The sequence below is a fragment of the Caretta caretta genome, chromosome 2 (assembly GCF_965140235.1).
Source record: "Caretta caretta isolate rCarCar2 chromosome 2, rCarCar1.hap1, whole genome shotgun sequence".
Taxonomy (NCBI): Eukaryota; Metazoa; Chordata; order Testudines; family Cheloniidae; genus Caretta; species Caretta caretta.
The window spans coordinates 233,236,329-233,258,431 of NC_134207.1; the positions used below are offsets into that span (position 1 = coordinate 233,236,329).

Consider the following 22,103-nt stretch of genomic DNA (forward strand, 5'->3'; position numbering starts at 1 on the left):
TCCTTTTTTGGGAAGTTTGAGTTAAAATTATTTGGCTATCTGTGAAATCCAGGCATAATTTTTTCTTATCAAACTTCTCAGATACCTAGTTTTCACTCTTGTCTAGTTCAAAACAAGCTTCTTTAAAACTTGCCAGTGATTTAATTCTCTAAGGAGATAAGTGCTCCTAACAACTTTGAAGAAACTTTGTCTAGCAATAAAAAAGGTGTAAGCATAAGGAAGTCATGTATTGAGCAATAAACTTTTAATTTGTTAATGCACAGAAGTGATGTTCAAGATACAGATACAAATATGTCTGGAACTTTGCTAATTTGAAATGTAAGATACGCCACTTTAGACGCTGCCTAACTGTGATGGATCTGGACCTGCCTTGCCAAGCCCTCTCCGTGAATTGCCCCATCATTCACTTCTTTATACCATATGCTATGTGCCTCTGCACTGTCTATTGCCAATTTCCAATTGTGTGTGCTGAGACAGGGCTTCAACAGGAAGATTGTCAGATTTGCTGTACTGCTTCTGATGATATTTTGAAACTTCAAACATTGTAGTGTATATTGGTTTGACTATGCAAACAAGTCACAATGCTGAGTTTCTTTATTTGGGGGAGTATCTCTCTTTGTGCTTGTCTTTGCCAATTTTAGTTAATGGTAGGACAGTAAAGCAAAATGTTTTCCCTTTATTGTGGCTATATTACAGAACTTTAGCATACACCAATCAAAAAAGGGATGTCCAATATGTTTTAGTTTTTAATACTTGAATAGTGCAGGTGACAATTTGATAACTGATTCATTATTACCTGAATATGAATAGACTTACGTAGTAGGTGGTTGGACTTTTTTTGTGGGATTTAAACTTCATGTTTTGCATATCAGAAGACAATGTTTATGTTTTACATTGCATGTACTGTTTTTTTCCCCTCTAAGTTAAAATGTAATGCTCAAGGCATTCAGAGTACTTTACTAGTTCGAAATCCCCCTTCACTCCTCCTCTTTGTTTACAGTTAACTTGTCAGGTGTCTTTTTAATCACTACTTTTTACTTCACTGCCTATTTAGAATTTGAAAAAATCTGACACTTTAAGCAAAATGCAAAACCACTGGGTTCATACAGCATTGGGGATCTTAAGTGTAGAAAGTCAAATGCAAAATTATTGCTCCTGTGGAAAACATAATTTGACTTTGTTGTATGTATGAAGGCATACAAAATACACACCCACACCCCTCCCGCCCCGTACTTGAGGTTCCAAGAGGACACAGTTCGTGGTGCTATGAGAACTGTTAATTTGAGTTTCCTGTTCTGCATATTTAAAATCTGAACTATAAACAGGTCCTATTAGGACCCTCTTTTGTTATACACCATACAAATACAGACCCCAATTCTGCATGGTGATCTGGACAGGCAGACGTGTATAGCTACATGGAGCCCTTCTGTAGTTAGTAAACCCTGCATATGGGAATAGGGATTCACATTTGCAGTTCTGCTTTCAGAATCAGGACTATAATGGTCTTTCCCCCAAGAGTTTACTCTGAACTTGATTGGACTACTTATGTATGCAAGTAATTTATAAGTATAATGTTTCAGGGATTGGGGCCTTAGAAGTATTGTTGCTTTAAATCCAGTTTTGATATTCTTCAGTTCAGATTTGTCATATTTGTAGGTCCTCTTGCCTCTTCAGACAAAATATTATTTCTTCATTTAGTCTTCAGAATACCTTATACTTTCTGCAATACTCAAGTGCAGGAAAAGTCATCTTATTGAAATTAAAATGTTGGGTTTTTGTGACAGTTTTTTCCCAACTATATTCTATTTTAGCATGATTACCTTTTCTCTCAAAAATATAACTTACTACAAATGACAGATTTTTGTTATTGTAAAGTTATCTTTTTATCCTAAATTAAATAGAAAAACATATTGCATGTAAAACATCTATTATATTTGAACAATTTTTGTTTTTTTCCCCACAATGTATGGTAAACTGTAGTTCGTTTTACTTAATCAGAACAAGTATTTTGCATAAACTTAAAGGTTAATTAGCTTGTACTTGACCACTGGCTTGAGAGGTAGTTTTGACAGTGTGTTAGGCATAACATGTTTTACACATAGAAGTAGACTTACCCCATCTGTAAAGTGCTTCAAGATCTGCTAATGAAAAGAGTTTATAATTGAGCAAAGTATTACTGTATTGTAGTACTGTATTATGATTGCTAAAATATTTTATCTTGTCTGAAACAGCTTGCTATGGAATTGTTCAAGTACCTACCGGACCTTGGTTTTGCAGGAAGTGTGAATCTCAGGAAAGAGCAGCCAGAGTGGTAGGTGCTTTGTTTATTAAATAATACTACAAAATTGCTTAGTAGTAATGTTATTGAGCATTATTTGTTGAACTTTCTATTATAATTCCATGTTAATTAGACACCATCAGTTTGAAATACAGTTTTTTTAAAAAAGTTAAACTAGCTTCAGGTATTACATCTGCACCTGAGTATTCCTGGCCATTTTTGTGGTTTTACAAGCACACTTTCCAAAGTGGTCTCTTCCTCGTCCCTGCTTGTATTGTGTAAAAGACCCAGATAAGCAGGGGAAACTGATTAACTGTATACTAAAAATCTTGCGAAGTTCAAAAAGTAAACAATAAGAAGTGTGTTATGAAAGCAAACCCTTAAATCTGCAAGTGTGATGGTCAAATGTCGTTCCCTCTGCTTGCATAGCTGTCTAGAAAAAAAAATCAGAATTAAACTGGCTGTATTACATTGAACAGGCCAATTATTTGTGTCCTGCTACCTCTTTACTTTAAAATAATAGACTAGAATTTAAGAGCATTAAAATTTAGGTATATGTTCTCCCACTGAGGCACAGTTGCTTTACATGGTTAATTGTCATTAATACTAATAAGGCAAGTAAATCTGATTTGGTGGGAGGCTAGGTTTCATTGTTTCTGTGCACTAAAGTTTTTCTTTCTGCCATAACGCTTTTAAGAAGTCATCTAATTGCTTAGTTGATGGGCAGATGAAGGTAGCTGGCACTTATTTTGTCTACTAATAATTTTAAAATTGCACATTTTTATACGACAAGCAAATACAGTTTTTCTTCCTCTCCTTGTCTGTCACTTAAAATATTAGATTGTAAGCTTTTTGAAGCAGGGGCCATATCTTTGTGCTTTGTATGATGTCAAGCAGAATGAGCCCCCAGTCCTGATTGGGGCATTTGAGCCCTGATATGAAAAGTTCAAAAACATTGATCAGTACAGTGTTAAAAAGCATTCAGAGTTTTAACTAAGTTATCCATGTTTTATGTAATTCATTGAGACTTCTCAGATGTTGGAGAATAACAAAGTTAAACAAAGAAAGCAGGTGAAAATTGTCTTATCTGCCTTAGTGACTTAAGGATTTCAACTGTCTGTACTACTGTTTTGTTAGTTCTGGAAGAGTCTGTTCTCCCATTATTGTATTTAAAGCCAAATGTTTTATTGGATGGATCCAATTACCAGAATGATTATGTAGTCTTCCTAATATTCGGTAAGAATTAAAGGAACACCATAGTATTAGTTTCCTTATTTGAAATGCTTCCATAACATGGCCAGGGCTCTAGCCCTTATTCATAGTAAAACTTCGGAGGGAATAACTTCAGTAAGGAAAAACATGAGTGCCAAGCTCCCATTATATGTGCCACAAATGTTTGTTTCAGAACTGTATATAAGCTGGGTAGTGTGTATGTTTCCTTAGGTAGCAAAAGAAAAACAGCAACACGAAATCCTTTATAATAAAAGAAAAACAAACCCAAAAGAAAACACCTGCACACTATTGTGGGTGTAATGGGAAATAATACTAAAGACTCTGGTGCAGATCATGCAATTTACAACATTGAATGGCTGGCTGGAACCACACAGAGCCTTGTTGACTTCAGTGGGCTCCATGGCATATGTCTACACTGCAGCTGGGAGTTAGTCTTCCAGCCTGGAAAGACAGACGTGTTTGTGGGGCTCACACTAGCACTCTACAATAGTTGCATCTATATTGTGGCACTGGTGAAGGCTTGCACTAACCACCTGAGCTTGGAGTTGGGGTAGGGAGGGCTGAAGCTTGGTTGACTAGCCTGAGCCTTCATTAGTGCCGCAATGTCCACAAAGTTGTTTTTTGCATGCTAATGCTAGTCTGTCTACCTGGGCTTGTAGATTTGCTTCCAGCTCCAGTGCAGACATCCGTGTGCAGGCCGAGTAGTCTACCTGCATGTTTTAAATTGATGGAATGCGGCTTTTATGCCTATTGATCAGGATCAAGTTTTAGTGTTGTGATCATATGAATGTAATCTTCAGTATTGTAGTGGTTGCAGATATAGTTAAAATTGCAAAAACAATTTCCATTATTGTCTCTTCTGTCTCCTTTCTTTTTTTCTTAATCTTATAGTTTCCAAACCATTCACTTTTAGGCTGAAACTTTACTTGTTTTCTCTTTGGGGGGCATAGGGATGAGAGAGAATGTTTGCAAACACACTTCCTGTCTTTGAGAATTAACACCTTTTTTTTTCTTTTTTTTTAAAGAAAAAGTGAAGTATAACGCAAATTATGAAAAATGAAATTTGGCATGTAAATAACGAGCAGCACATGCTTTGCTAAATTGGGGGGATGGGGAAGAAAATTGAATTAGATATAATAAAGTTACAAATATTTCAGAGTGCAAGATTGTACCTGTGTAGTAGCAAATTCCTTCAGTATTCAAAAGGACACCAAATTACATCACACTTTATCTACATTTTTACCTTCTTTGTTATTCCAAGTAATACCTAAGGCTACTGTAACAAATAGAGAAGTCACTTTTTCTTTTTTCAGTTTGCTTTGTACAGATAATAGAAAACCCGAGCCTTTCACACTCCTAAGGTCTCTTCCAACCTCAATCTTCTATGATTCTATAACTTCTTAAACAAAAGAGAAGGAAAATGTAACTGTAAAATCATACATTTTTAAATTATCTCATTGATTATAATATCTGAAGCTACCTCTAACTATTTTTAAAATGGATTATATCTCAAGTTGATGGTGTTCCTTGTAAACTGTGTAGCTATAGAGCAATGCCGTGTTTTTGCATATATAGCTTTGTGTGTGAAATTACTGCTTTTCCTACTCTAAGGCCCTGTGGTGTTGACCAGTGGTGTATTTCCTGCCACCTAGACATGTGCCTCATCCCTGGAAAATCCCTGCTGTTGACATGAATGACTTCTGCTTCCTTTGCGTCACCTGAGTGGTGGAAAGGAAGTGAAATAGGGCAGAGAAGGCTCCACTGACTGTGGACCCTTAACCTTTTAAAAACATTTTATCCTTGGGCTGAAAAGGATAGAAACTAGCTCCAGGGCAGATCACATAAGGTCAGGTAATGGCTGGCCTTGAAAGGCATAAATTCAGCCCTTGTGCTCAAGGACCAGTGCAGTGTGTGTACTACCAGTGATGAAAGATATTTCAAAAATGGTGTGAAAATGGCACTATCCCAGTTCTGCCGTGACTGGTGAATTGAATCTGATGCATGTCAAAATGAAGTTTAGGTGCCACTTCTCCCTCTGGGTGCATTTTTTAATGCTTGGTTCTCCACTGGTCAGTGCCTCAAAGTGAGACTCTGGTTCTTAAAGCCACAACAGAATCTTTAAACTTGTATATGCCTTATTTATCACATCTAAAAAAGAGCTACTAATGCTTTAGCTACTTTTTGTGTACCTAGAGTTTTCCCATCTGTTCATCTCAGTGTAAATATAAGTATTTATCTAGACTTCTAAATAATGCATCTGTGCTAAAACCTGGGCGCATGAACTGTTCGGTCTTTAAAATATCGAATAAAAATTCAGATTGATGTAGTGTCATCATTAATATTCTACCTAATAAACAACAACTGAGACTTCCCCACTCATCTCTCTCTTCTCAGAAAAACTGAGTTAATAGGTTGGCCTTACGTTGTGCTGTAATGGTCAGCAGGCTTTCTGACTGTTGACCAAAACAGGGAATAAATTATATTGTGAATTGTTTTCCCACTATGAAAACTGCCCAGCCCTTGAACAAAATGTCTAGGGATTGTTGACTTCAGTATTCTAGCTAATAGCAAATGTTAAATGGCTACCACACAAGGAGAGAGAGGTAGTCTATAAAATGCACAGGATTCAAACTTCAAGGGGCTTTTATAAATATAAACCAACATCTTGAGTGGCACCTGGAAACTATTTAGAAAATAGTTTAGCTCTGAAGCACAAGTGCAGTATGTTGCCTGAGAGAAGTACCTTTAAGCAGATAAAGTGTTCAGCTAGGCTTGAAGTGTAGTCCCAGATTGAAAGTAATCCATTCTGGAGATAGTAGAGGCTTGGATAACTGGTGAGAGATCCAGTGAAACTTGAAGGAAGATGGGTCTTGGGGAAGAAAGGGCCTAGAGGATGAAGAGTGCTTTATCTGCTTGCTATCTGAATATCTAGATGTAACTGAGGAATGCAACAGAACCTCTAAGCAGAGAAATTGTGTAACAAAAAGCGAAGAAGCTCTCTAAGTAGTTGATGAATTTCTGCAATCTTCTGTGGTTGCTTCCCTTAGCCTTTTAACGTTAATTATGGAAGGTAGGTCTCATCCAACCTTTCACTCAAATTTAAATAAGGAAATATTCCTCCTACATCCAGCAGGACTTTCAAACTTCAGTCTTAACTAAATATTGGGAAATTGATAGTCTGGGTCTTGTGAACTTGCTACTGCACTGCCTGGAAAGAAATGCAGTACTGAGTATCATCGGCATACTGTTGAACTGCATCCCAAAGTGTCCCTTCTCTAATGACCTTCTATCCACACACCAAATAAGAGGGCTGACAAAGTAACAGCCTGTGTGAGGAAGCTGTTGGGATGATGACACATTGTCAACACTGGCATTTGGACCGTCGTGGGGGGAAAAATATTCACTTCAGTGCAAATACAGTAAGTCTGTTCCTGCCAGGGTCTGCAGATATGTCAATGAGATCAAATCTATTTTATGGATTTAATAGAATCTGCATGTATTTGATCTTTGTCCTCTTCCAGGAGGACATCTTTGACAATGGAGACCAGGTGCAGTCTCCATAACATGCCAAGCTGTTTTATATGTGGAGTATTCAGGTTTTCCTTTCTACTCCTGTTTGCCAGAAGCTGGGATTGGGTGACAGGGCATGGATCACTTTATGATAACCTGTCTGTTCATTCCCTTACTGGCCAATGGCAGGTGCCCCAGTCAGAGGACAGGATGCTGGGCTTGATGGACGTTGGTCTGACCCAGTATGGCCATTCTTATGTTCTCATGAGTTACTTGCTACAGCCTTCTCAATTATCTTTTCCCCAGTAGAAAATGTGTGGTGATTAGCAAGTTTGTTAGTATCAAGAGATGATTATTTGAGCACAGAGCTGACAATAGATTCTTTAAGTTTTAAATTCTTCTCTCTGGGGGAAAAGACACCAACAATCTTCTGTAGTAATCCCCTTGACAACTGAGAGTCCCTTGTAGTAGTGACGTCCCCAGAAACAATTCCTGTGTGGCTGCTTCTTAGCCCTGGTCTACACTAGGGGCGGGGGATTGATCTAAGTTACGTAACTTCAGCTACGTGAATAACGTAGCTGAAGTTGACGTACTTAGATCGACTTACTGCGGTGAGTCGACTGCTGCCGCACCCCGTCGACTCTGCCTGTGCCTCTTGCGGCGCTGGAGTACAGGAGTTGATGGGAGAGTGCTCGGGGATCGATTTATCGCATCTAGACTAGATGCGATAAATTGATCCCCGCTGGAGCGATCACTGCCCGCCAGGTGAGTTGGTCACCTGGCAGCCATGCCCCAGTCACCTACCCAGCACCCTGGCGTGCCTCACAGGCACCTCCTGCCCAGGAACAAGGAAAGGGCTCGGGGACTACCAGTGCCACGCAGAGGCTCAGGATGGGCCCAGCTGCTACCTTGATGATCCCAGTCACCCCCCACGAGTCCCAATCCCTGGGGGTAGCAGCGGGGCCAGCACTCCAGGAGACCCCGCAGCCATGGATCACTGGGTGCCGCAGCTCAGAGTGGGAACAACCGTAAACCCTCCAGCCTCCTCCAGCTGCCCTGGGAGCTGCTGCATCTTGGGTCCAGCCCCTCTTCCTTTCCTGCCGCCCAGTGGCTCTGCTTTGCCCTCTGATGCCCACTGGGGTGCTGGGCTTCTCTGGCCTTGGGCAGGGACATTGCCGGTCACCACTCCGCCAACGTACACAGTTTGGGGGGGCAGGGCCCCCCCATGCCAGCCCCAACTCCAATGTACCACCTGGGACTATCGTGGCTTACCTTTGGGGCCGCGGCCCACAATTTGGGAACCATTGCTGTAGCTGTTCCAGGGGGTGGTTACATACCAGGCACGAATTTTACATTGGTTTGTAAATATCAAAGATCATTTTATGTGTGTTTTTCTGCTAGCAAGCCTGAGAAGTGGTAGGTGAGGCTTATGGGGTAGAATGTTGTGGTTTAAGTTTACCCTGGTTCCTGAAATTCTTTTTATACCCTTTTGGTTTTTTTATCCATATCTGTCCCTCTGGAGATTGGGTTCTGTCCCCAAGGGACAGGGGGATTGTGTCCTGCCCTGGGTGTTGCAACCTGCCACTTGGGATTGCAGCACCGCTCAAGTTTGGCTCAACCAACCCTCTGTCATGTTGCGGGGGATGGCTGGGCCAAATTTGTGTGAGTTATCTTTCCCAGCAGGTTGCAACAATACTTATTCAAATTTGGACACCACTGCTCTCCCTTGTTCCTCTCCTTCCCCTGCACCATGAGAGAGGGCCAGCTGGGCCATATCTGAATGGCTGTGGCACCATGCACCAGGTTGCAAATCCTGGTTTGGGGAGCCAGGCCCAGCCCCAACAGGCAGGAGCCCTCACTGCTGTGTGAGTTTTCAGTTTTGTCCTTTTAATTGTGGTATTTTCATGTTGCTTTGCATTTGCAAAAAAGCAGCTCTCTATCTATTTGGCTGTGCAAAAGGGTATTCGTGTAGATGGGACCATACTGTTAATCTTTTGTTCATTTTTATTAAAGATTTGCTAAATTGGGATTACAATCTGTCTGGAGTAGTATGATGGATGATGGGCTGAACTAGGGATGAAGCTAGGATAGAAATTTACAAAATTCAAGGAAGATGGGAAGGAAAATGTAAGGTTGGAGATAAGTGGTTGGGGAGAGGGCAAAAAATAAATGCTATAATTAATTAGATAGTATCTGAGTAATTCAGAAACAAAACCTACCCCTCTAAATGTAGGTAATCCTCCCAACCCAATATGTTAAAGTGTGATTTTTGGAGTTCCTCAAAAGATTAGAGTGATACTAACTTCATGATCTTCTTAATCAGATGCTTTTGTTTTTTTTCTGTAATCCAGCCAGAGTGCTTTGAGAATATGTTGAGTTAGCATTCCAACACATCTGGAAATGCCCTTGAAGTTCCATAGTGTGCATTAGATCACAGATGTTTGGAAGCAAACTGAGAAGTAAAGCAATGAAGTAATTGACCCTGTGAAAGCATAATTTCTGCTATCTTTCCTGGTTTATGTTAAGTTTAAAAAAATAGTGCCTTTTCATGTTTTTTAAAACCAACATGAGTATTTATGCCTAAATATTAGGAATTACAGAAGAGTATGTTCTGTGTATTATGTTGCAGTTCCTCTCCAGTGCACGGTGTCGAATGTCCATTTTTTCAGAATCATAATGTTCTAACATAACATGTTTATGATTGTGTTTATTAAATACTTTACTTATCTTAAGTAGTGTGATTATTTTAAAATCTTTTTTAACTAAAAGCAAATATCTTTTTAAATGATCTTACTTTGTTTGCCACTGTTTGACAATATGAATCCGTTGTCCTTCATGAAAAAAGTGCATAGAATGTAGGAATGGTTTCTGGAATGTATAAATGTGTTTTGCTGGGAAAAATACAATTTGGGATGGAAAGTATACATATAAGCTAAGTAATTTGCATATACTGTTTATGTCTACTAAAAAAGACTTTAAAGAGAGAAAAATGTAAAACTAAATTATACTTATGATTTTTTGCGGGGGCGAAGTAAAGGGAGGGAGATCACATCTCTAATCTCAGGGTATGTCTACACTGACGTAGTTACAGTGCTGGCAGTTACAGCACCGCTCAGACAGTGCTGTAGGGAAACCGCTGTTGTGTGTTCACACTGTCAGCTGCCTGCGCAATGTGGCACTTTGGAGCGGTGAACTCTGTGCACCTAACCCAGAGAGCAGCTCTTCCTCTTCTGCTGCTAAGAGTTGTGGGAAGGTGGAGGGGGTCGCGGGGCATTCTCGGACCTGTCCCAATGCACCGTGATGCATTGCTTCATAACCTAGCAATTCATGTGCTTCCGTACGCATTTGTCCCCAACTTTCAATGGCTTGTGTACTGCGCGCTCTGCTCTGCCTCTTCGGTCTGCAGGAATGGATCCTGCACTGTTGACGAAAATGCTGCTTGCTGTCACTAACGTGTCACGAATGGTGGTAGAGTTATTCCTTAAAATACAAAGGCAAGAGCAGTTTGACATTGATCTCGCCATGTATAGTAGCTACGACACAAGATTGCTTGTGGTATTCATAGAGGTGCTGACCACAGTGGAACACCGCTTTTGAGCTTGGGAAACAAGCACTGAGTGGTGGGATCACATCGTCATGCATGTCTTGGGTGACAAACAGTGGCTGCAGAACTTTTGGATGAGAGAGCCACATTCATGGGACTGTGTGATGAGCTCGTCCCAGCCCTGCGGTGTAAGAACATGAGAATGAGAGATGCCGTGCTGTTGGAGAAGCGCGTGGTGATTGCATTGTGGAAGCTGGCTACTCCAGATTGCTACCGATCGGTCGCTAACCAGTTCGGAGTGGGAAGGTTGACCATTGGACTCATGTTGACGGAAGTGTGCAGGGCCATTAATCACATCCTGCTCCGAAAGCCCGTGACTCTGAGCAATGTGCGTGACATTGTAGATGGCTTTGCACAAATGGGCTTCCCTGCAGAGGGGCGATAGATGGCACGCACATTCCAATTTTGGCACTAGACCACCTAGCCACTGAGTACATTATTCGTAAGGGGTATTTCTAAAATGGTTCTCCAGGTGCTTGTAGATCACTGTGGACGTTTCACAGACATTAACTGAGGTGGTCCGGAAAGGTGCATGACGCACACATCTTTCGGAACACTGGTCTGTTCAAGAAGCTGCAAGCAGGGACTTTCTTCCCAGACTAGAAGATCACTGTAGGGGAAGTCGAAATGCCTATTGTGATCCTGGGAGACCCTGCCTACCCCTTATGCCGTGGCTTATGAAGACATACATGGGGCAACTTGACAGCAGCAAGGAGTGGTTCAACAACAGGCTGAGCAAGTGCAGAATGACTGTTGAGTGTGCTTTTGGCCATTTAAAAGCCCGCTGGCGCTGCCTATATGGGAGTTTGGACCTATCAGATTACAGTATTCCTATGCGTATAGCCGCATGCCATACCCTCATAATATTTGTGAGGGGAAGGGTGAAAGCTTCATTCAGGGCTGGACCACTGAGGCATCCACAGATGGAGGCTGAATTTGAACAGCCAGAGACCAGGGCTATTAGAGGGGCTCAGTTCGGGGCCATAAGGCTCAGGGATGCCTTATGGCAGCAATTTGAAGCTGAAAGCCACTAATATTTGTTGCTATGCTCGGGAGCGCAGTGCTTGTAATGCTAGGAGGTGATTGTGATTGGTGCAGACAATGAACATTGAAGGTTTAAGAAAATAGCCTGTTGCTTTGCAGGGCTCTTTTTGCTTTCAATTAATGGAATAAAGATGGCTTTCAAACCAAAACAATTCTTTTTTTAAAAAACAACAACTGAAGGAGAGACAATCAAAAAAAAATATCAACGCTGAGGGGGATTGGGGAAGGGGGAATGGAGGGTCCCAGGAGGAGGTGGGGTCCCGGGACGTTAAAGATTTGTGTATGTCCAGGTATTGTATCCAACTGTCTCCTTTGAAGCACATTGTAGCAGGTACTGTACTTCAGCAGGGCTAAACTGCACAGGGATAGGTGTTGAGTGCAGTGGGTACTGGGAGTCCGCAGTGCTGGACTGACGGGGGAGGAATGGAATACAGCGGGTACAGACTGGAGCTAGGAGGTTGATAAAAGAGTGTTGGCGGTGTTTGGGGGGCGAATGGGAAAGTTTTCGACAGTAGCTGCAGGGGAGGGTAGGTACGGAGCTGCTCGGTTTACAGTGCTAGTAGCACCTGGAGCATGACCACTTGGCGCTGCATAATGTTTGAGACGCTCCATGGCTTCATTCTGGCACGCTTTGTTCTCCTTTCGGTCCCTCTTCTCACTGTCCCGCCACTCCTTTAATTCTTGTTTTTTCGCTGCAGAGTGCATCATGACATCACAAAGAAAGACCTCTTTAGTTCTTCGTGGCCGCTTTTTAATTCTGCTTAGCCATTCAGCCGGCAATAACAAAGGGGGAGGCTGGGCTCCCAAGGTCATATCTGTGAAGCCAAAATGCAACATTTTACTGAAGCAGTATTGTTTGCAACACACAAACCACTGATTCAGTGATTTAAAATACAGCCACTATTCACATACCTATCACTGACTGGCTGACCCCAGGCAAGCACACATGAGCCATAAGGCCCCCAAAATGGTGAGTAACAACAGGGAAAATTAGTGTTCCAGGACTGTACTGTACAATGGGCACGTGGCTCTTGGGGAGAGTCAGCACTGTAGAGGGGGCCTTGTGATCATTACTGTCCCCACATTTTCCACAGGCTGTGAGGAGCGTGAGCAGAGGGAGGGTCTTCTCCAAGACTGCAGCTTCTGCCCTGGCCCTTATGTGGCTTGCCTCTGTGCAGCAATAGTCGCCTTTCCCTCCTCTTCCCCCATTGTGATGGCAGAGTGGCATGGGAAAGTTACACTTAATGGTGCAAGTAACAAAGCAACTCTGCCAAAGAACCTGCAGCAGCGGTTGCCTAGTATCCCATGAGTGTTTCCTGGAGGTCTCTGAGGGTGATTCCCTTGAAGTGAGGGAGTCAGTCAACACCCTGTTCTGCTGCTCAGACTAGGCATGTGGTGGTACACGCATCATACAGACACAAGTCTGCTTTCTGCAACCCTCCTGCATGCAACAACTCACTTCAGTGATTCCCAAAATCAAAACCACTTACAGGAGCCTCCTCTCCTCTTCGCGCTTTGCCAAGCTCTGACAGCTGTGACTAATGTAACGCCAATATTTAAAAAGGGCTCTAGAGGTGATCCCGGCAATTACAGACCAGTAAGTCTAACGTCAGTACCGGGCAAATTAGTGGAAACAATAGTAAAGAATAAAATTGTCAGACACATAGAAGAACGTAAATTGTTAGGCAAAAGTCAACATGGTTTCTGTAAAGGGAAATCATGTCTTACTAATCCATTAGAGTCCTCTGAAGGGGTCAACAAACATGTGGACAAGGGGGATCCAGTGGACATAGTGTACTTAGATTTCCAGAAAGCCTTTGACAAGGTCCCTCACCAAAGGCTCTTACGTAAATTAAGTTGTCATGGGATAAGAGGGAAGATCCTTTCATGGATTAAGAATTGGTTAAAAGACAGGGAACAAAGGGTAGGAATAAATGGTAAATTTTCAGAATGGAGAGGGGTAACTAGTGGTGTTCTCCAAGGGTCAGTCCTAGGACCCAGCCTATTCATAAATGATCTGGAGAAAGGGGTAAACAGTGAGGTGGCAAAGTTTGCAGATGATACTAAACTGCTCAAGATAGTCAAGACCAAAACAGAGTATGAAGAACTTCAAAAAGATCTCTCAAAACTAAGTGACTGGGCAACAAAATGGCAAATGAAATTTAATGTGGATAAATGTAGGGTAATGCACATTGGAAAAAATAACCCCAACTATACATGCAATATGATGGGGGGCTAATTTAGCTACAACTAATCAGGAGAAAGATCTTCGAATCATAGAATATCAGAGTTGGAAGGGACCTCATGAGGTCATCTAGTCCAACCCCCTGCTCAAAGCAGGGCCAATCCCCAATTTTTGGCCCAGATCCCTAAATGCCCCCTCAAGGTTTGAACTCGCAACCCTGGGTTTAGCAGGCGAATGCTCAAACCACTGAGCTATCCCTCCTCCCTTTGGAGTTATTGTGGATAGTTTTCTGAAGAAGTCGATGCAGTGTGCAGCGGCAGTCAAAAAAGCAAATGGGATGTTAGGAATCATTAAAAAGGGGATAGAGAATAAGATGGAGAATATCTTACTGCCCTTATATAAATCGATGGTACGCCCACATCTTGAATACTGCGTACAGATGTGGTCTCCTCATCTCAAAAAAGATACACTGGCATTAGAAAAGGTTCAGAAAAGGGCAAGTGAAATGATTAGGGGTTTGGAACGGGTCCCATATGAGGAGAAATTAAAGAAGCTAGGACTTTTCAGCTTGGAAAAGAGGAGACTAAGGGGGGATATGATAGAGGTATATAAAATCATGAGTTGTATGGAGAAAGTGAATACGGAAAAGTTATTTACTTGTTCCTATAGTATAAGAACTAGGGGCCACCAAATGAAATTAATGGGTAGCAGGTTTAAAACAAATAAAAGGAGGTTCTTCGCACAGGGCACAGTCAACCTGTGGAACTCCTTGCCTGAGGAGGTTGTGAAGGCGAGGACTATAATAGGGTTTAAAAGAGAACTGGATAAATTCATGGAGGTTAAGTCTATTAATGGCTATTAGCCAGGATGGGTAAGGAATGGTGTTCCTAGCCTCTGTTTGTCAGAGGTTGGAGATAGATGGCAGGAGATAGATCACTGGATCATTACTTGTTAAGTTCACTCCCTCGGGGGCACCTGGCACTGGCCACTGTCAGTAGACAGGATACTGGACTGGATGGTCTGTTGGTCTGACCCAGTATGGCCATTCTTATCTTCTTATGACTGGCTAGCCTCCTCCAGGGTAGAGAAGAGCTCCTGGCTGCATGCATCTCTGGCCTCCGAGTCATCCTCTGCCTCTGGGTCCCCATCCCACTCTTGGTCCAAAATTTCCTCCTCCTGGCTCGGTCCACTATTGACTGGCACTTGAGCCAATGAAGTATCTACAGGGGCCTTCGCAGTGGAAGTGGGGTCGCCACGGACTATCGCGTCCAGCTCTTTGTAGAACTGGCAGTTCTTGGGCGTAGCAGTGAAGCAGCGTTTTGCCTCTCGTGCCTTGTGGTAGGCGTTCCGCAGCTCCTTCACTTTTGCCCTACGCTGCAATGTGTCCCGGTCATGGACCCTTTCTATCATACATCGTGAAATCTGTCTGAAGGTATCATAATTCCTATGGCGGGAGCACAGCTGGGACTGGACAGCCTCCTCTCCCCAAATGCTGATGAGGTCCAGCAGCTTGGCATTGCTCCAAGCAGGTGATCTCCTGGTGCGTGGAACAGGCATGGTCACCTGGAAAGATGCGCTGACACCACTGCATGCGTCACCAAGAAAACAGAAAGGGGACTTTAAAAATTCCCAAGGAATTTAAAGGGTGGGGCTCCCGGTTGGTCACCTGAGGGCAGGGCAGTAGAGTTCAAACCGATGACCAGACAGGTGAGAACAGGCATTGTGGGACACATCCCAGAGGCCAGTTGCAGTGCTATAATCGACAAGGGTGTAGCCCCGGCTCAGAAAGTTGTATGCCTCTCATCAGGGTGTTTTTTACAGCGCTGCGACTGTGCAGTTTCTGCACACTAAATGGCTTGGCAGTGTGTACACCTTGGGAGTTAAAATGCAGAAACCTGCATTGCTGTGCAGAAACTTGCCAGCGTAGACAAAGCCTCAGTAAAGGTGTTGAGAGAGAATCTCCTTAGAAGTGCAGCATGTCATATGTCCCTTCTCCCCACCCATGCCCCCAACTCATGTTAATGGAAACTTTTGCATAGGTTTTTGGATTAGTGGCATTACTGACTAAAATCCATCTTCTATCATATTGTACCTATGTAACAAAATACTGCATTACAATATTTCCTTAATTACTTACCTTCCATAAATCATCTACCATTTTCATTTACATAATCTCTTTTTGGTAAGAGTTGATAGCAATCATGTGAAACCAGTGGTGCTGGATAAAGTGTTTTAAAGTTTTTCCTGGAAAAAGGCTTTTCACAAATGAAACTTTTAGCAAAAAGTGGACCTCAAAATTGCAGAAACTCCATGGAAGCTGCTTCTTTGCTTAAAAACCTGGGTTTCCGTAAATGAGAAATTTCAATGATGATTTCACAAATAATTTAAATGATTTTACTAAAAGCAACAACAACAAAAACTTTGGGGAAAAAAGGAGTGGAGGAGGTCAGCTTTAACCCTGCAAAACAGGAACGACTTTAACATTTGTTGTGAAACCTTTTTTCTTTATTTTAATCATCTCTCAAAGTTAGTCCATTTCCACTAGAGAAACCAATTCAGGTGTTTCCATTTAAAAAAGAAATAAGTAAAGTGTTTCCTGTGGAAACCTTGCAAGTTAATCCTTCACATGCAATCACATTGTTTACTGCTTTATGAGAAACTTCAGCCTTAGTCCTGCAAACCCTTACTTTCATGAAACTCCTTATTCAGGTGAGTAGTTCCATTGGCTGGTCATGTGATTGACTAGTTATACAAGTAAAGATTTGTAGATCTGTGCCTTTGATAGTAAGGTATGATATGTAATGTATGCCCAGAGGGTCAGAACAAGTGGAGTTTTATCAAATGCATTCTACGTTCACAGGGCACTGAAGGGGCAACATGCTGTTCGTTAATAAAGATCTGACCTGTTTTGCTACTGTTTATATTTTTCCTTCCGCTCATGTTGTCTTGTTCTTTCTTCTCTTTCACCACCCGTCTACACAGATCTCTCCCTCTGTACAGCATGGGCTTTTCCTTTTCATCTTGGTTGAGTGAGATCTCTTCTTAGGAGTGCTGTTCAGGTTTGACTTTTCCATGTGCTAGTGGTGTATTTAATGAAACTTACTAAAATATTTACTATAATGGTACTCTGATTTCCAGAAATAAATTGTCCTTTCCTGGGTCTTGACCTCTGCCCTCACTTTGCCACTTCATAATGAGTAAATCACGCAGACAAGCTGAGAATTGGTAAACCTCTTAGAATGGTCACTAAGCAAGAAAGCCCTCTGATGCATATATTTTTCCCTCCATCACCGTCATATTGATCTATTTGTATTCACCAGGAATGAGCCAATGACTCTACTAAAAGGGAAGTTGACCCAAGACACCTTGGAATGGATACCCTAGCTTATCTCTGACTAAATCAATTTCTGTATGCATTTTCCTCCCTTTCTGCTGCTTGGAAGACTGACTATGAAAGTCAAAAATCTAATAATCGCTTCACTAACTCCAAACTAACTAAAAACACTCTGGTAATCAGACCTGGTCGAAGCTTGAGTGCTCCACTAATTATCCCTAGCAGACCTTACCATCTTCACCAGGGCCATTTACTTCACGCAGCTTAGCTCATCTGTGTTTAGCAACATGGCTATTGAACATGACAATCTAAGGTCTGGTCTACACTTAAAAATTAGATCGACTTAACTGTGTGGTTCAGAGCAGTACAAAATTTCACACCCTGAACGCTATAGCTAGGTTGACCTAACCACCAGCGTAGAAGTGGCTAGGTCTTTGGAAGAATTCTTCTGTTATCGTATCTTCTGCCTCTCTGAGAGGTGGATTAACTCTATTGATGGGAAAAACCCCTTCCATCAATGAAGGAAGCATCTGCACTACAGTGGCACAGTTGCAGCGCTGTAACTGTTCTGCTGTGGTGTAGACAGACCCTAAATTAAGATGAATAATCCTCTTTGAGTGGGATGCTCATTATGGATAGGGCCTCATATATTATGGGGCCCTGTTCTGCAATGACACTAATTTATTCTACCACTATGAAATACTTTTTATTTCCCAATTTGCATACAGACATGCACAACTATGACTTGTTGAAAAATACTGATTCATAATTCGTCAATTTATTTCAGTAGATTATATCAGAGGATGGGTATTTTCAACATGTTTTCTAGGTAGCCTGGCTCAGAACCACATATAATAGAAACCCAGTGTTATGAACACCTCGGGAATGGAGGTTGTTCGTAATTCTGAAATGTTCGTAACTCAACAAAAAGTTATGGTTCTTTCAAAAGTTTACAATTGAACCTTGACGTAATGCAGCTTTGAAACTTTACTATGCAGAAGAAAAATGCTGCTTTTAACCATCTTAATTTGAATGAAACAAGCACAGAAACAGTTTCCTTACTTGTGAAATCTTTTTTAAACTTTGTTTTTAGTAGTTTAACATAGTACTGTACTGTATTTCCGTATTTATTTATTTTTGTCTCTGCTGCTATCGCCTGATTGCGTACTTCCGGTTCCAAATGAGTGTGGCTGACCAGTCAATTTGTAAATCTGGTTTTGTAACTCTGAGGTTCTACTGAACATGAGCACAAGGGACAGGGGAAAATTGTAGCTGGCTTTAGAAGCTCATTTTCTAGGCCTCAGCTGATGTGGTATTTTCCAGGCTGTTCAGCTCACTAGCCTATACTTTTGGTTCTCCAGCTTCCTGGCTGCAAGCTTGACTTCAACTCTGGCTCTGCACACTAGAATCTAATTAACTCCTTCTTGTGAGGAAAGTTGGAGAGCAAGGGGCAGTTGGAGGCAGGTTTTGGTAGGCCAAGGAGATGGAAAACAAAACATTTAGCACCTGTCCCTACAAAATGACACATTCTGCAGGTGAAAAAACCCCAAATTCATTGGCATCTTGGGGGAGGGAAGGGATGCCAGATTCTCCAGTTGTGAAAATCCTGCCATCCTTATTGGGATGAATGGGTTAGGTTACACTTCAGGACTATCATTTTAGGCTCTTTGCAGATTCAGTGAGGTGTCACTGTATCAGTTCAAATTTTAAAGATGTATTTTTGCAGCCGTGCAGGCTAGCAAGCAACATTTCAAAAAACAAATGCAAACAAATTCTGGAGCACAATTGAGCAGCAAAAGGGTAAATTTCACAGCTCTGGAATTGTGGAATACATAAGGCACTGCTTATGGCTCTCACAGGTTTTCTATTACCTCATGTAAACTGGGATAGTGGAAAAAGGTTCTCCTTCTCTGTGAGGAACAAGTGATGTTGTTTTGTGGTTGATGGGGGTGGGGATCTCTGCATCTCCAAACTATTGGACTCTCTTCAGGGTAGCCCTGCACTGTCTCTCTGCACATCTTCGTCCTGATTAGTGTAATTAGTGCAGGTTTGTCTCAGTACTTAGTGGACCCTCTGCTTGTGTCCAGATTTTTTTAGAGCAGCTTATAATTGAAAACTGGTAATGGAACTGGTGTGGCTTTCATGGCAGTTTCGGTTAATGTTGCAAGCTCTAGCATCTCATCTGTTTACATTGATGAGTTCCATATCATTCTACCCATTATCTATCAAGGCATGTTTTTAGTAGCTGTCATATAGGTAAGAAGGAGCTCAAGTGTAGTCCTAAGCAGTTGCGAGCCATAGTGCATTTTCCACAATTACATTATAGTACTTTGCACTAAAGAGTCTTTGGCTAAAGTTGGTACTGTGTTTTTTTTTTTTTTAAAACATCTTCCAAAGATTCCTGTCCTCTTTGTGTTTGAACTCTTAGCATAAGTGGGAGAGGGTATGGCACAATGTGGATGTCTAACAATATATGGCCATCTTCAGGAAATCAGATATCTTCATTTCCTCTCACCCTAAGGGCTTAGTAAAAAGACCTTGTTGCCAGATGCATGAAACAGTGTCTAAGGGAAGCATATGTCATATTCAGAAATCCTGTGTCAGAAGGAATTCAGGCTCACGAGACCATTCCATGGCAGCTTCCAGAGGCAGAGATGTCACCTGTTACTAGTAAGGAAATATGCAGGCTAAAACCCGCTTGCACCACAGAGTAAGGGAAAAACTTCCAAAGTAACTTAGGACCCTAAAGTGACATTGAAAGTCAGTAATATTTTAAGCTCCTAAATGTCTAAGTCACTTTGCAAATTGATTCTTTGGAGAAAAGAGGAATTATATAGTTGTGACGGGTTACCCCACCATTCCAGGGTGCCACCTGATGTACTGGGGTCCCTCTGAGCCCGTCTGTTCCACCAGCCTGGGTGCCCTCACTCTGTCCTGCTGTGCCAGGCCCTCAAGCCTCCTCTAGCACACACACCGGTAGGGACACACCCAGCTGCAAAGGCACACAGACACTGAGAACAGCTCTGTGTGGAAAGACTCAGCTCGGGCATTGTCCAGCACTCAAGTGCACACACTCTCTGGAATGTAAACCCAAAATTATATTGTCTTGTGCTGCACAGAAATCTATACAGTGTAAGCTCATGAAATCCGCCCCCTCCCTCAATATAGAGGAAGATATGCACAGCTTTTTGCCTCCCCCTCCCCAGTTATGAATTACACAAACTAGTTTTAGAATAAACAAAAACTAGTTTATTAACTACAAAATGTAGATTTTAAGTGATTATAAGGGATAGCAAACAATTAAAGCAGATTAGCAAGCAAATAAAACAAACATGCAAACTAGACTTAATACGCAAAAGAAATTGGCTACAAATAGTAATTTCTCACCCTAAATGTTTTAGGCGGGTTGCAGAATTTTTTGAGGACAAACTGCTCTTGTTTGCAGTCTAAAATTCCAGGTATATGCTTCATGGGCCAGCCACCATTCCCAGCCTGGGTTCAGTACTTCCTTCCCTTTCCCTTTGCCTTTGTTTCTTAGGGAATGTCTTCTTTGGCAACGTTAAAGCGCTCGGAGAGAGTTCTCCCAGCACTCTAAATACCTACCTCCATGTGGGGCATAGCTACCAGTGCTGGGAGCGCAGCTCCTAGTGCTGGTGCACTGTCTATACTGGCATGTTACAGTGCTGAAACTTGCAGTGCTCAGGGTTTTTTGTGTTTTTTTTTTCCCCTCACCCCTGAGCGAGAAAGTTGTAAAGTGCCAGTGTAGACAAGCCCTTAGATGTTTCCAGCTGTCATCCTGGGTGGGGATTCAGTGAAGAGTGAACCAAGATTAACACACTCCCCAGCTTTAAATAGGATTTGCATATGGACGGAATCCTTTGTTTCCCAGTTTAACCCTCACCCCACCCTTAATGGAAAAACACTAGAAATCCAAAATGGTTTCCAGTATGAGGAGACATGATCACCTGACCCTGCAGTGTCAAAGCAGCATTCCAGGAAACTTCTCAGGAAGGTGGGAGATTAGCATTTTCAAAGTCCTAGGGCTTGTCTACACTGGGAAGTTTTGTTGATGAAACTAATGTTGACAAGGGAAAATCGACAAAAGCAAAGTCTCCAAAGTGTGTGTACAGTTGCTCCCTCTGTCGACAGATCATATCCACATTCGGGGCATCTTTGTTGACAGCGAGTGCAATAGACTGTGGGTATGTATCCCACAGTGCCTGGTGACACCGTCTGTCGCTAGGTGTTGTGGGAATGCGGGAACGGATTGTGGCGCATCCTGGGATGTGCAAAATGTACTGTTATGCACTGCTTTGTGTCCCAACCCTCCAAAGGTCTCTGGCTTTCTTTTGCCTTGTTTTTCCAACTGGCATTCTTTTGTAGTGCGTGCCAGCACGTGCAGTGAGAGAGGATGGATCTTGCACTTCTCTCCTATGTGCTGTTAGTTGTCATGAGGACATTGCACATGGCAGCACAGTTACTTGCAGAGATACTCGCAAAGTTAGCAGAGGATGAATTGCAGGCACTTATCAGTGCTTTGTGCATTCACAGAGCAGCTGCGTATGGTAGGGCATTGCTTTTGGGCTAGGGAAACAAGCATTGATTGATGGGATTGTATTGTCATGCAGGTGTGGGATGATAACCAGTGGGTTGCGTAAAGCAACCTTCATGGAGCTATGTGCTGAGCTGGCCCGCGACGTGCAGCGCAAGGACAGCAGATTGAGAGCTGCCCTTTCGGTAGAGAAGCGTGTTGCAATCGCTGTGTGGAAGCTGGTGAATCCAGACTGCTAGTGGTCAGTCGCAAATCAATTTGGAGTAGGAAAGTCCACTGTTGGGGCTGTATTACTCTAAGTGTGAAGGGCAATAAATCACATCGTGCTGCGGAGGACTGTGACTCTGGGAAATGTGCATGACT

General features: G+C 42.3%; 1 protein-coding gene across 8 annotated transcripts in view; it reads left to right on the forward strand.

Annotated features, from left to right (window-relative positions):
* MLLT10 (MLLT10 histone lysine methyltransferase DOT1L cofactor) overlaps window positions 1-22,103 on the forward strand; it is a 234,905-nt gene that overhangs the window by 14,533 nt on the left and 198,269 nt on the right. For 7 of the 8 annotated variants that reach the window (XM_048837931.2, XM_075125910.1, XM_048837934.2 and 4 more), the window contains one exon: window positions 2,232-2,311. In XM_048837931.2, the coding sequence (XP_048693888.1) occupies window positions 2,232-2,311 (80 nt within the window). Of the gene's footprint in view, window positions 1-2,231; window positions 2,312-22,103 lie in introns of those variants that run through there. The other variant, XM_048837938.1, reaches the window with a different exon arrangement.